At 37.4% G+C, this 15,317-nt stretch overlaps 1 protein-coding gene across 1 annotated transcript; it reads left to right on the plus strand.

Moving 5' to 3' along the window:
- Window positions 1-429: 429 nt before the first annotated feature.
- Window positions 430-15,120, plus strand: LOC149727363 (uncharacterized). The gene is made up of 14 exons (XM_089890263.1): window positions 430-587; window positions 982-2,043; window positions 3,243-3,426; window positions 4,437-4,585; window positions 4,929-5,104; window positions 5,396-5,645; window positions 6,288-6,434; window positions 9,009-9,095; window positions 10,580-10,733; window positions 11,078-11,294; window positions 11,631-11,824; window positions 12,159-12,298; window positions 12,760-13,023; window positions 13,738-15,120. The coding sequence occupies exons 2-14, from the start codon at window positions 1,050-1,052 to the stop codon at window positions 14,487-14,489; spliced, it is 3,708 nt and encodes a 1,235-aa protein (XP_089746389.1). The 5' UTR covers window positions 430-587; window positions 982-1,049; the 3' UTR covers window positions 14,490-15,120.
- The last annotated feature ends 197 nt before the right edge of the window (window positions 15,121-15,317 follow it).

Below are 15,317 nucleotides of genomic sequence, written 5' to 3' on the forward strand. Positions count from 1 at the left end.
TTATAGAAATTCAAGAAAACGAACAAAAGAGCAAAGACGAGGTAGACCAGTTAAGGTTTACAATATACACGACCCCGGGGTTACATAATGCGTATTTGAACGTGCCCGTCCATTAAAACTGTGCTCTCTTGTTATATAATAAAATATGCCCACTTAAAAGTGATTTACGTTCTTACGTTAATGTAGTAAGCGATTTGAACAAAAAATAAATAATTTGATTATTGTATATTTCCAAAAACACCACTTTAAACAGATATGCGTTACCTCCCCAAACAACTTTGAAAATGTTTAAAAATCGATATGCTTGGCTAGTTACTCAATCAAGCGTTAAGACCTGTGCTTGTTTGTTGTCTAAATTCACTCGTACCGGATTCGTTTCACCGAATATCAGCTTAACGGCTTTTATATTTATTCTGAATCAGTGTTAGATTAAGCTCGCAGGCGTATCAGCTGAATTGCGGAGCTAAAATGATATCGAAATATTACAATGACGTCGAAAACTTAGTTTTTTTATACAGAACTGGACTTTATATATTTAAATTTTTGTGTTTGTGTAGTTATTAGAACAGGATTAAATACCTTTTGGGGTAAGTTTTGTTAAAACAGTAGAAAATTAGTTGTAATTTAAATGTAAATTGTAAAACTTGTTTTACAGTTGTATTTTAAACTTTTATTTTAAAGTTAATAACTACGGTCTGTGTTTGATACTGAACCCGCATTTGTTACCAGTATGTACTGATAAAAATATGGTAAAATTCTAAGATTATAAAGTGTACTTATAACTTTAATTGAAATAATGTTATGTAAGTAAAAAACAAAATCATTTTATAAAGTTAATAAAGATTTCTCTTAATATGTCGTTTGCCAACCATTAACCTTAAACATATTGCCTTTTCCGTGTTTTTTTTTTGTTATGACATTAGGAATTATTTAGTAGCATAATATACAATGTTATATTTATTTATTTTCCTTTTTTTTCAGTTTATATGGTTTTTAGATAATGAATGCTTGGTGTAAAAATATTGCATAATATGTTCTATTGATGTAAGATGATACAGCCGCAACAGGTAGGGAGTCGGCCATTATATCAAAATCAAAGCAACAATGCAACTGGAGTACACCAGAATCAACACCAAGGAACGGTATACCCTGGCCCAGTCAGTGTCCATAGGTCCCTGGTTCATCATGCAGAGGTTTCGCACGAAGAAATGGAAGAAAAACTTGGTAATGAAGAAATGCAGTGGGCCCAACAAGGAGGGCACGCTAATCAGAACTCAATCCCCTGGAAACTTGGTCATGGGAATTATTCGAACCCTGCATGCTGGGTTGCTATGTTCGACTACGATGCAAGAGCTGATGATGAGCTTACAATCAGGTCAGGGCAACCTATTGAGGTGATATCTAAGGATGTTGGAGTATCAGGGGATGAGGGGTGGTGGACGGGGAAGATCGCAAACAAACTCGGTATTTTCCCGAGTAATTATGTCCAGCCTAAACATAACATGACGTCCCATCTTGCCCAACAAAGGAATCGTGTTTATCATAAACTAAGTGACGAGGACTCCCCGCTTGATCCTGCGGATGTTGCGGCACACGATGGCGTGGTGGAGCAAAAAATAACGATCACCGTTCCCGAGATTGATTTTTCGGAACTCGCTCTACAAGAAATCATCGGAGTCGGGGGGTTCGGGAAGGTTTACCATGGTTTCTGGTCGGATAGAGAAGTCGCGATCAAAGCTGCTAAAGTCGATCCAGATGAAGACGCAAGTATCACGCTCGAAAACGTCAGATCAGAAGCAAGACTTTTCTCATTGCTATCCCATAAAAATATTCTCGCATTAGTTGGGGTTTGTTTGCAGCAACCAAATCTATGTATTGTGTTGGAATACGCTCAAGGTGGGGCCTTGAACAGGTGTCTGGTGGGTAGGAAGCTTCCACCTCATGTGTTAGTGGATTGGGCTTTACAAATAGCTGAAGGAATGCAATATCTCCACTATGATGCACCTGTACCACTTATTCATAGAGATCTAAAATCAAGTAATGGTAAGTGAAAGATTGTGTTTGTTTTATTATTATATGGTATACGCCCTATACCTTGAAAACAAAACAGCAGAGTTCAATGAAACCAAACCAGGGTAGGCAGGCCTACCTTTTAATTTTCTGCATTAATCTGTCAATATTAAAACTAATAAGTTAAATTTGTTTCACAGGATTGTGTGTCTAACTATCCCTGCCTCCCCTGTATTTTTAAAAATGTGACGCCATGCAAGGATCATATTCTGATCCCTGTTTGTCGTGTCTTGTTTCAGTATAACAACTTAGTACAACTTAGTACAAAGTGCATTTGTCAACTTTTGTCAAAAGTTTCCTCAACGCAACAGCCCATATATATATATGATTGATATTTACAGTGTTTCCTATTACCAAACTTTCTGAATCGACTTAGTGCAAACATGTTAATTATGGAAACACTGACGCAATATACAAATATTATCATGGGCGTTGACTCACACACTTTTTGGAATAACCTGTGTTGGGAAATTTTATCCATTAATTTTTAATGTATAACACTAGAAATTGCATTTCAATAGATTGAGGCTGTGAGTCAGATTGTAATGGGTCAAAATTGTAGCCATGATTAAGCTTGTTGTTGCTATTTTAAGTGTAAGTGAATTACAACTTAACAGTTGTGCCTACAGTTCATGGTTATTGTCTTGTTGTTAAACCATAAACATTTTAAGTGTAAACAAATGATTGATTATTGCCTGTATATTATGGCTGGGGAATGCATTGTAACTTACTATACATGCTCATCGCGGCTTGGTGTATTTTCTCTGTTCCTTAGTTTATTAACACAGTGTGTGATCATAATAAGGCCACTGTTTTTTTAGTGGCCAAGGAAAACCTATGGCCATTGCCTTGTTTCGTTTTGACACCTTTGTGGTGAACAACATAACAGGCATAAATATGTTAAAACAAATGTAGGTTATTTTATTGATGTAGCAGTCGACCACAGGTGTTAAGTGTTTCTAAAGGGGCCACAAATCATGAAAAGGTTAAGAGATATTGGTTTAGGATGTTTTGTATGTTTTAAGATATAATGGTTTATGTTATGTCTTATATAATATAAACTAGAGTTGACCCATTACTTTAACAATCTTTTGTTGTTTGTCCCAATAAAATTGGACTTGAGATGTAGACCATAGTTGGTTCAATACTTTAACACCTATGTTTGTTGTTAGTTCTTATAAAAGAACCAATTGGTGATGCTGAGGACATCTTGAACAAAACTATGAAGATATCAGACTTTGGTCTCGCACGAGAAATGTATAAGACGACCAAGATGAGTGCTGCTGGTACTTACGCATGGATGGCTCCGGAAGTCATCAAGTCTTCTACTTATTCCAAGTCAAGTGATGTTTGGAGGTAAGATGACTCCCTTGTATTTTAACTACAGGGGTAAGATGGCTCTTGCATTTCACTTGCTTAGTTTATGGCTTGTATGTTTTATGGAAGCCTTGCTACTTGTTTAAATTGTGGTTTCTTAAGCTTTGTCTCTTGTTAAGGGCCAACAAATTTAGATTTCAATGATCCAGGAATTGTTGTAAATAATCTTTGTGACATCATAATGCCCGTGGGATATTTCATCTGTTACAAAACACATGGTGCTTGTTCTTTTTAATTAAAAGGAATATTGATTTGGATTCACACTAAAATTAGGACTAAGTATAAATCAAAATAATTAAACAACTGCTACACATTTGGAAGGATTAAAGATAGCTATAGTTGATTAATTTAATTAACAAGTTATCTAAACTGATTTTGTAATATTATTCACACAATGTCTTTTTTATTATTTTGATTACAGTCACAGAGATAAAAAATAGTTCAACATAATAGATAAGTTGTTAAAACACACTTAAATTTAAAAATGTATAAACAGCTTTAATGGTTGAAAAGAAGTGGTCATTACAACCTAGCTGACACACATCCAAGTTAGGACATTGCTTATTGATTTATGCAAAATTATTGCTATGTCTATGTTGTTATTATTCATATTATGCAGATGTTTTGGGTAAACAATGTATAAAAGCTTTGTATAAACATGTTGTCTTGAGATGAGACTTGATTGGTATTCCTGTTATAGTGTGGTCTATTAATATCACACACAATATATACAGCAAAATATTAAAGGTTTCAAGTCTTTTGGCTTCTTTATATAACTTTACCACAATAGTATTTGGACCTTTTTGTATGAAACATTATTTTGCTTAATATAACTTCACCATTGATTGAGTGTCTTTAAATGTATCCATGTGTGACATGAGAGACTCCGTTCATTCATTCCCCTAATCTTGTATTCTGCAAACAAACCACATAGAATACTTTATCACATGCATGTGTAATGAAGGCGCGCATGCCACCTGTTTCCACAGTTATGGTATCTTGCTATGGGAGTTGTTGACTGGTGAGCAACCATACAGAGGAATAGATGGACTTGCTGTTGCATATGGGGTTGCAGTGAATAAACTAACACTTCCTATACCTTCTACTTGTCCCAAGGAATTTAAAGATTTGTTAGAACGTGAGTTATTTATTTTTTGGAATTATATTTTGTGACCACAGTTCAAATACTAATTGGCTGAATATTTGTGAATATAAATATGATAAATAGTTTCTTCTTCTTGCCTTTTAAACAATGGTTGCGAATATATGTTTGAAAGATATATATATATACATATACTTTGTAAAAACTACCTTTCAAAAATACAAAAGAGTTGGAGGCTGTTAATAAAAAAGTCAAAAGTGTTGGGTGCTGTTAAATAAAAATTATTTTTAAAGATTAAAAGGGGTCATGGGCAAAAGGTTTAGTAAGCCTTAGCCTAACATTATATATAACAAACCAACTGACCAAACCACTCACACAGGATGTTGGTCGTCCAACTCACAGATGCGACCTTCGTTTAAAATGATCCTCACCGATCTACAAACCATAGCCGAGTCCAACTTTACCTCGGTTCCTGATGATTCATTCCAAAGCATGCAAGATGACTGGAGGATGGAGATCCAAGCAATGTTCGATGATTTAAGGGCAAAAGAAAAGGTAGGGTTTGTAAGATATATAATTATATAGTAGGGTGGGAAAAGATGGGACACCTTTTTATTCTATTTTCTCGTCACATTTAGTAGTAAACAAAGAGCATTCAAAGAATTATAAAACTGTATCTTCACCACTCCAATAAACCGTTATTAATTGTTTAAAACATGATCAGGAATCCAGGATATTAGAATATTATGTGCTAAACGTGCCACGTCTTCTCTCACAGTACTATATAACTTTTCACTGAAGGAAAAGTATGTATATTCCCTATCCTAACCATTGTAACTTCCGCAGGAGTTGTGTAGCAGGGAAGAAGCATTAACGCGTGCCACACTGCAGCATAAACTACATGAGGAATATTTAAAAGAAAGAGAGCGTGAATTACACGAGCGGGAACTTATCGTGGTTGAACGTGAACTGAATATCTATCTTTCCAAGAAACCCGGGGATTCCCCAGTACAGGGAAAGCCGAACCCCGCTAAACGGAAGGGAAAATTTAAACGAAGCAGAGTTGCCAAGCATGGTGGGATAAGCGAACCTACGCGTAAGTTAAGGCTTTGTAAAGTAATGTAGGGACTATGTTGTCGATGGAGTTCGAGATGTAGCCGCAACCATCGCATGATAACTTAAATGGACTTTCTGGGTGTTTGGGTAATGGGCCAAATCTGGCCTAAATCCCGGGTCCTTGACAAGGCCCTCACCCTCAAAGAATAGAATAGAATATAGGGGTGGAATTTAGTGTAATTTCTTGGTGTTTGTTGGTGTGGAATCTATATTGGGGTCTATACGTACATACGTGGTGCTATGTCTTGCAGCATATTGCTTGTTATAATGTATTGTAGTATAGAAAGCGTGGGAGTAGTGTTATGTAATATAATGTGGGTGTGTATGTATACTTGTGTATATACAGTCACATGTTACTATGCAATGTCTTGTTATATAATGTATGTGTTGTAACGTGAAGCGTGGGAGCATTGTTTAATATGATGTCTTGTAATGTATTATGTGTATGTAATGGCTGTTTGTAGGAATGCTTTGTAATATGTAAGAATATATTAGGGGTGTATCCTTGCATATCAACGAGGTATTGTGTTTGTACTAAGCTGTAACCAATTTAAATCTAATACCAAGTTGTAACCACAGTACTTTTAATACCAAGTTTTAACCACAGTACTTTTAATACTAGACTTTCAGCACAAATTATCAGTGAAAGCCTCCATGGTGAATGAAACGCACACGAGTGCTCTACAAAGCATGATTGAACACGATTCAGCTAACCCATTCATCCCTCCAAGTCCTGCACCAGCTATTCCACAACTACAAACTATACATAGTAAGTGGAGGTTTACTACATGTGGATTTGTTAGGTATTTAGCTTCGTCCTCGGGTAATGGGCCAAACCTGGTCTACATCCCAGGTCCCATGGCACGCCTCACTATAGAACCTCACCCATATAGAATAGAATGTGCATATACAATGTTGGGGTAATGGGCCAACTAAACTAAATCCTAGTTTCCATAGCATGTCTTACTGTAGGAACAGAGTCATTTAGTAATATCTAAGTACAGCAGAACAACCCAACTATGTGTGCAATGCGGCAATGTGAGCATGATATATGCTAATAAGGTTGTTCTGTTGATTATTTTGTGTAACAACTCACAATGTTTCGATGTTCCAATGTGGACATCAGAGTAAAAAGTTTCTTTTCTGGAAGGGTTGTTATTGAATTACATTAACAATTTGCTTGATGACATCATAATAACCTGCATTGTGACTTAATAATAATAAATTACCAATTTGTTTTCGTCTAAACTGCTATTTGTATGTTGTCTGCCAACCGAATACCAGTGTGTGGGTTTGAACTTTCAAATGCCAAACCCAATGATATAAGAGTTAAACTATGTTGAGATGTAACCTGCTATCATACCCTGCCATTTACCATGTGTTCCTGTGGTGTATGAGATACTTAACCTTTACAAAGCAGCTGATTTCACAAACTTAGTTTGTCAACTGTAACATGATGTATTGGATTCTTAATGCACTAACAACATGTAGAATTGTAACTTTGCTTCCATGGGTGATTGGTTTGTGTTTAAAGAGTTAGGTATTGAAAGTGGGCAACCAGTAACTGTTACTGTGTGAAAATGGTTTTAAAAAAATATTAATTCAACTTCAAAAAAAAGTGGTGCAACCAATTTAAGGTTATTGTTTTGTTGACAATTTGTAAAACTAGCTGTCAAAAATACTGAAGTGTTGGTCAAATACAACTTAACTTATAAAAACCTGTGAAAAGTGGTGCAACCGATTCAAGGTTATTGTTTTTTTTCTGTAAAACTACCTTCAAATATACCTAAGTGTCATCAAATTTGTAATCACACATAATCAATTAAAATCATGACATTTAAGCGAGGTCTGCGTTTCGTTTGTAATAAACATGGTTGACCTATACGCCCACGCTTGTGGTAGATCGAGTAGAACTGGTGATGAATGATGCTATTTATAACTTTGCTTGTATATATTGGGATTTATCACGTGTATGTGTCTGGCTATGTCTGTTCGAATGTGTAGTATATGTTTATGTGTTTTGTGCTACGTATGCATACAGTGTGCATATGTATGTATCACTTAAAAAAATATTAATTTAAAAAACGGAAATTATTAAAACTTGAAGTAGAATTATGAATTGTTTTTTTCCCCCATTATATAGTTATTTGTCTTTCGCTATCAGCAAAGTAAATATTAGCAAACATATTTGTTTCGTGTCGAGGTTCTATAAGATGTCTGTAGTTTCTTTCATTCATTATTGTTATTTCTATTATCAGCTGTACAAAGTTACCATTATGACATCATTATTAAACAATGAACTTGTTTCATGACTCATAACGCTCATTCACAAAGCTATGTTTCTTTTTAAACCAAAAGTAATAAATTTGAGTTTTAATGAACTTGTTTGGTGGTGTGACTCATTATATTTATATCAGCCACCCAATGTAAACCAAACGCTCCTTTTTATTCTCTTTAATTTCACATTTCAATAAACATTCTGATATTATTTCAATATCTCACATAAAATGGCCGTCATGATTTTTGAATTTTTAATAAAACCTGAGGTAACGTTTGTCATGGGTAAAATACAGTTACACTCATAGTTGTCAAACATAGGGAACCTCATTGATTAATGAGGTGAATGCAATATACTTTGGCCCTGCTTGTTTGTATAGACACCTAACAACAGGGTAAAATCTGGGGTGACATTGTTAAAATACAGTTACACTCATAGTTGTCAAACATAGGGAACCTCATTGATGAATGTGGTGATTGCAATATACTTTGGCCCTGCTTGTTTGTATAGACACCTAACAACAGGGTAAAATCTGGGGTGACATTGTTAAAATACAGTTACACTCATAGTTGTCAAACATAGGGAACTTCATTGATTAATGTGGTGAATGCAATATACTTTGGCTCTGCGTGTTTGTATAGACACCTAACAGCAGGGTAAAATCTGGGGTGACATTGTTAAAATACAGTTACACTCATAGTTGTCAAACATAGGGAACCTCATTGATTAATGTGGTGAATGCAATATACTAATGAACTGTTCAGTTACAATTCATACTTTTTATTCAAAGCGTGTTTTATTCTATGTTAAGTTACACAGCGTGTGTTAATAGCCATTGGCACATTCCTTGTCTTTCGCATTGTAGCATTCATGTGTTTTGCGAGGTGTCATTTAGTGGTTGATTGCGTGATTTTACAAATTCTTTTACTTCAGAGTAAATTAGTTGATTGTGGGTGAATACATAAGTGGTCATACATTTATACAAACATGGAAACTATAAGCTATATTACAATGCTAATTGACCCTTGCAGTAATCAACCATATTTATCCCAAAATTATTTGCAGATCCTGACAACCAGAACGAAGCCATGACACTTGCCGCGGCACGACAATTACTTGACGCTAAACAAGCTGTGGCTCTTAAGGGAAATGGTGAGTCTCATTTTAGTTGTGGTAGCATAAATATTAAATATTCTTCATATATCTCAAATATAATAGCAAAGATCAAATTGATTGAAACAATAAATAGATTGAAAGTAGCAACATACATTAATAACCTGCTATGTGTAAAAATACTTTAAATTAACATTCATTAAAAAGCGTCGCTGCGAAACTTAAAGTCGTGCCAAAACTAATTGGGCACGAGGTGTATGGAACGGAACACCCGTATTATAATGACTGTTGTTGCCCCACCATGCGAGGATAAATAAGTTACATATGCTGTAACTTGTAAGCGAGCAGGTGTATGAAACAGAACACCCGTGTTATAACGACTGTCACTGCTCCACCATGCAGGGATAAATAAGTTACATATGTAGTAACTTGTAAGCAAGCAGGAGGTGTATGAAACAGAACACCCGTGTTATAACGACTGTCGTTGCCGTTGCCCCACCATGCGAGAATAAATAAGTTACATACGTGGTAACTTGTAAGCAGGCACAAAGTGTATGAAACAGAACACCCATGTTATAATGACTGTTGTTGCCCCGCCATGCGAGGATAATTAAGTTACATACGTGGTATCTTGTAAGCGAGCAGGAGGTGTATGAAACAGAACACCCGTGTTATAACGACTGTCGTTGCCCTGTCATGCGAGGATAATTAAGTTACATACGTGGTAACTGGTAAGCGGGCACGAGGTGTATGAAACAGAACACCCGTGTTATAGCGACTGTTGTTGCCCCGCCATGCGAGGATAAATAAGTTACATACGTGGTAACTTGTAAGCGGGCACGAGGTGTATGAAACAGAACACCCGTGTTATAACGACTGTTGTTGCCCCGTCATACGAGGATAAATAAGCTACATACATGGTAACTTGTAAGCAGGCACGAGGTGTATGAAACAAAACACCCAGGTTATACTGACTGTCATTGCCATGCGAGGATAAATAAGTTACATGCGTGGTAACTTGTAAGCAGGCACGAGGTGTATGAAACAGAACACCCAGGTTCTACTGACTGTCATTGCCATGCGAGGATAAATAATAAAACGTTCAATTATTGCTTTACTTAATATTTACCTTGTGGTATAACTGATAGTTAATACTTGGTGTTTCATGTCCTAACTGCTGTTTTATATTTGCTTGGGTTAATTGACAGTTTACGATAATATGCTTGTGAAGTGCAAATTATTATTGTTGCAACGAACTTATATCAATCTTTGTAATAATTTTAGCTTTTATTCTCTATGCAAATTATTGGTTTAAATGCATGAGATTTTATACAAAAGGCTTGGTAACAGTCAAATAGTATTTATGCAAATTAATCTTTATAATGTGTCTCATTGCAAATTACTGGTTTATATGCGTGGGAATTACAATAATAAACCCATGTCACTCAATATTATAAAGCATACACATAATATTCTTAGCAATATTTTAAGTTCTTTGATTGACAGCTTTTTTTGATTGACAGATCCTGAAAGCACAGATAAACAAGAATCTGATGAAATAAAAAGACCAACGGATTTATCTGTTAATAACACGGGGGAAAGCACCAACAAAGGAAGCTGCGATAGTGATGAATATGCAACACCCAGACCCACACCACAGAGTAGCAGGGAAAATAGGTGGGTTATGGGGTGGTACTTGTATAGCAGCATTACTTGTGTAATAGCAATACTTTGTCGAGCTTAAAACTGAGGTTTATATCATTTCTGTTTCAAAAACAGGTGTGACATGCCATCTTATATCTCATCTTTAACAAAGCTATGATTGGGGTGATGGGACTCAACAATCATTACACGTATGCCTAACACTTTACCCTGACCAACATATAATTCATGGTGTGATGCCATGGATTTAGGTCAGAACTGGCCCATCACCCTAACACCCATAGTGCCACTTCTAGAGATCAATACACCTATGCCTAACATGACCTAAATAACCAACTAATATACAACATTCATTTCAGTTTAAAGCGAGTCCAACGTAGCATGAACCGCGCGTTGCTTGAAGCCGCTGTGATTCTCACCGCTGTCGCTATTGGTCGTGATGTTCGTTCGTCCGCGCAACTCGTGTCCCATCTTCCCCTGCCTCCCGTCTCCGATGACTCCGGGAGCACGGGATCAGGGGATGTGAGGATAAGAGCTACCTCTTCATCCAGCAGGGATGGCTCGCCTAAAGTACAAGTAAGTCCACAATATATGAATGAATGCAGTAGTGTTCTATTATAGTGTTTTTTTTGTTTTATATTTTTTGAGACACATGTGTATTCTTATGCAACACATATGTTACTGTATAACTTGTACTGTTATGCAACATCTATCTAAATAAAGCATTACCCATGTGTCCCTTTTTAGATCTCCCCATGGTCTAAAACATAGAGAACTTTACTTAATATATATTTATCTTCAGTGTTGTCAGAAGTTAAAGTAATTAATTTTTTTAATTAAACGATGTTTAGAATAAAACTGGCCGGAAAATGTGTGTTTTACTCACCTTAATACATCTTCTCTTCTCTAAAGTCCTCCCATAAGATGAGAAGCAGCATCGATCCCACGAACAGGATGTCAGGAGCTTCGATCGAAAGCGATCCGTCGACGTCAGCGACTCTCCTATCTGTCTCCTCAATGGACTCCATCGTTGCCGCCGACAACGCAACATCTGCTGTTGCCGTGTATAGGAAGACGGGAGATCTCGTTCCTGCTCCTCCTGCATCGTGAGTAATGTGTGTGGGTGAAGTCTTTGTTGGAGGAGCTGGGATTAGGGGGCGGGAGTTGGCCCATTACCCCAACATTGTATATGCACATTATATTCTATGTGGGTGAGGTCCTACAGTGAGGCATGCCAAGGGAACTGGGATTTAGGCCAGAGTTGGTTTATTACCCCAACACCCAGGGTGCCACCAACTAGACCTCACTGAGGCAGCATATTGACACTCAATAATAAAGATTCCATAAAGATGAAATCTTCACTGAGGCGCAACAAACAGTTACTTATTACATAACAATACAACTTGTTGTCTATTCTTACATAATAACCCTCATTCACAGAAATCCTTTCTTTTCCCTTGAAACCCTCCCGACCAAAATGGACCAATCAGCATCCACCAACCAGGGTTTCCATGGCGACGATGGAAATGTTTACGGACGAGTAAATTACGGGGCGCAGATATCGCTTGAGTCAAACCCAGGTAAAAAGGCTTTGTGTTATAAAGTTAAACTTGGCCAAAATTTAAATGGTTATAAAGTAAAATATGAAGCGGTTAGGTTGCCAAGTTGTTTGCCTTCAAGTTTTGGGCTAAATCCCAGATTCTTAGACATTGGGGTTTTGCTGTAGAAAGTAGATTAGAATGTGCATATACAATGTTGGGGTAATTAGGCAAATCTGGCGTAAACCCCCCACTCCTGGCATGGCCCACCATAATATCTCACCCATATACATCAACACACCTAAACCCCACTGTAAAGTTTGTAGTGGGGTTTATTAACCTCACATCACAAGCACATGAATGAATGACCAACAAGGTCGGACAGGGAGGCCAGATAGAAAAAGGGAGAAGGACTTAGGCAGAACATGAATGCATGTTTGGGGACCACTTAGATAGCAGAGGAACTAAAACAATGACAACTTAACCCCCACCTTCCACCACAGCTGCCATACCTTCCCCCTCCCCTGAATCATCCTCTTCTACCAACCCCCCTACCGTCACCCATCGTGCCCCGACCCACCCACCCCAGTTACCAAAGAAGCGATCCTCATGGGGGCCAATGGAGGTAACGGAGCCAGGGGGCCAAACAAGCGGGGTAAATCGGAACAGGGGTCATAAGCGTACCCCCTCCGATGGCAGGTTACCGATGCCTTCATTGGATAACGCGGTGATGGTTCTGCAACATCATAAAACACCTGCAGAGAAAGGTAAGACTGCTATTATGTGCTTTATTATATTTATATGTGTATATATACCAGGGCAGTATGTATAGGGGTATACTACAGTTCTATAGCAAGTGTAGGAACTTAGCCGACTATTTTAAATAAACAAAACCAAAAATAACTTTTTTGACGACAAAATTATATAAAACAAAGTATAGTTAAAAACTAAAATGCTATAACCTTGCAGTGTAACTTTAGAAATGCGGGGCTTGGGCCGACTTGACTCATTACCATAAGTTTAAAACTATACAAGGGTCAATTGGCTCTAAATCCAATGTTCCCTGGTGTCACTGTAATAACAATCAAAACACGCATGCGTTTTGGGTATTACTCTGATGATGACGTTAAAATGTTGTTACTCGAAACGAAAGAATAAGTTGCCTAAAGAGCTTAGTCCAACTTAAGCGTATCAGCAACAGTTTATATTTGTGAATATTGTATGGTATTTATATTTATAGATTATCACTTAGAATACAGTAGTGAAAATCAAATTAATTAAAACAACAAAGAAAAAGGAATTAGCAAGAAAGCCACAAAACACGTTACGGGTAAAAACTAAGACAGGAAAATGAGTCAGATAAAATGGTGGCTGCTAAAACCCACAAGTTACAAGAAGAGCTCAATCAGACTTATAACATGCATGTAACTTCTTATATCAAGCTTGTTAAACACCCATATATTAACACCACCCATCCACAGCAATTGAAGCGGGCAAGAACCCCGAATTATGTCGTCTCCCCGCTCCCAATGTTCCAACCAACCGTCGTAAAAGTGACCAAGGAATCGACCCCGCTGGTGTGGAACGACCGAGCACACTCGCTATTTTACCACGTCCGAGACCACTAGGTGGCCGAGGCGTCGACCTGCGTTCGTTCTCATCTCCCTCTAGTGGTTCGGACTCACCTAGTGGGACGAGAAGGTTCACAGACATCGGGCCCGACTCTGCTCCCACCCCAACTAATTTCACAGCCATCACAATACAGCCCACTGTGAAGTCATCATCCTCACCTGCTCTTATGGGAACCGTCGGTTACGTTGGTCGTTATAACCAAAACTACCCAACCTACACCCCACCCACTAATGGTCATTACCAGACCCCGATTTCGAGTCTCGCTTTACCCCAGAATAACCCCCTCCAACCCTCTCCTAACCCCTTAAATGAACCCCCAGGGTCTCCGGGATTATTTGACGTTAAATTCCCTCCAAAACCTTCCACACACCATGAACCCCAGGAGGCCCCACCCTTACCCAAGAAAACAGTTCGTTTCACCCCTTCGCTGCTTTCCCAACGCAGTTTATTAGACGAGAACATGGGTGAGGAGCAAGATATACACCACCCCCTGGTTCAATACACTCCTAAAACTGAAACACCCCCTGTTAGAGCCACGGACCAAACAACAGGCACCAAAATATTCGATTACAACGAATTAGAACGTGAATTCCTGCAATGACAAAGTGTTGACCAATGTTTCATACAAAGCCATGGGGAATAGGGAATTACTTTAATGCAAGGTTCAAAACTTTGCATCTTGCAACACTGTAATCTACTTATCTGCCGAAAGTTTATTTTTCTCTTGTTTTAATAATTAGTACATTTCTACCACAACAGTACAATTACAATTCAACTTTAAGAAAATATAACATTTCTATTTCCTGTTTTATATAAAATAGGATATCTATGTTGGTCACGCAGTTGGCTGCTTCTTTATGTGCAATGTCATAGAAATCTGATAATATTTCCGGCAATTTTATGTCAAATTTTGTTCGTTCTATGGTGCAAACTATTCTGTCATAATACTTCAAGTGAATGTATTTGTGTCGTGATCACGTGATTTTATGACGGAACAAAAGTGTTTGTGACGTTTCACATTCAATTGCTCAAATTTTCAATTATATATGATGTTTATGTTAGCAATTTTTAAACGCTTTTGATTGGCCCATTTAAGCTGCTAGAGATATAATACACCTTTCTGATTGGCTCATACTTACTCGAGTATTCCATTTTTTTTTTCACCAAACATAGAATGGTTATAAAACATATTTGCGATGTTTGCGAAATAAAATTTACTGTTAATTATAAAATTTGACATTACTATATAGAATCTCACTTTTTATGACGTCACACAACATGATGACATGTAAATTTATGACGTCACACTAATTGAAGACGTCATACAGCATCGCGATAGTCACGTGTGGCGCGATTATGACGTAATGTTTGGAGAAAGAAACCGATTGTTCATTCATAATGGTGATTGTTTGAACACAGGTGTCTGTTG

This window comes from Ciona robusta, chromosome 12, assembly GCF_009617815.1.
Source record: "Ciona robusta chromosome 12, ASM961781v2".
Lineage (NCBI taxonomy): Eukaryota > Metazoa > Chordata > Ascidiacea > Phlebobranchia > Cionidae > Ciona > Ciona robusta.

What these genes read in the sequence shown, in the direction of transcription:
- LOC149727363 (XM_089890263.1), top strand. Translation starts at nt 1,050, where the DNA reads ATGATACAGCCGCAACAGGTAGGGAGTCGGCCATTATATCAAAATCAA. An exon ending in AAGTCAAGTGATGTTTGGAG is followed by an intron (nt 3,427 to 4,436) that starts GTAAGATGACTC and finishes CTGTTTCCACAG; the next exon opens with TTATGGTATCTTGCTATGGG. An exon ending in CAGAGTAGCAGGGAAAATAG is followed by an intron (nt 10,734 to 11,077) that starts GTGGGTTATGGG and finishes CATTCATTTCAG; the next exon opens with TTTAAAGCGAGTCCAACGTA.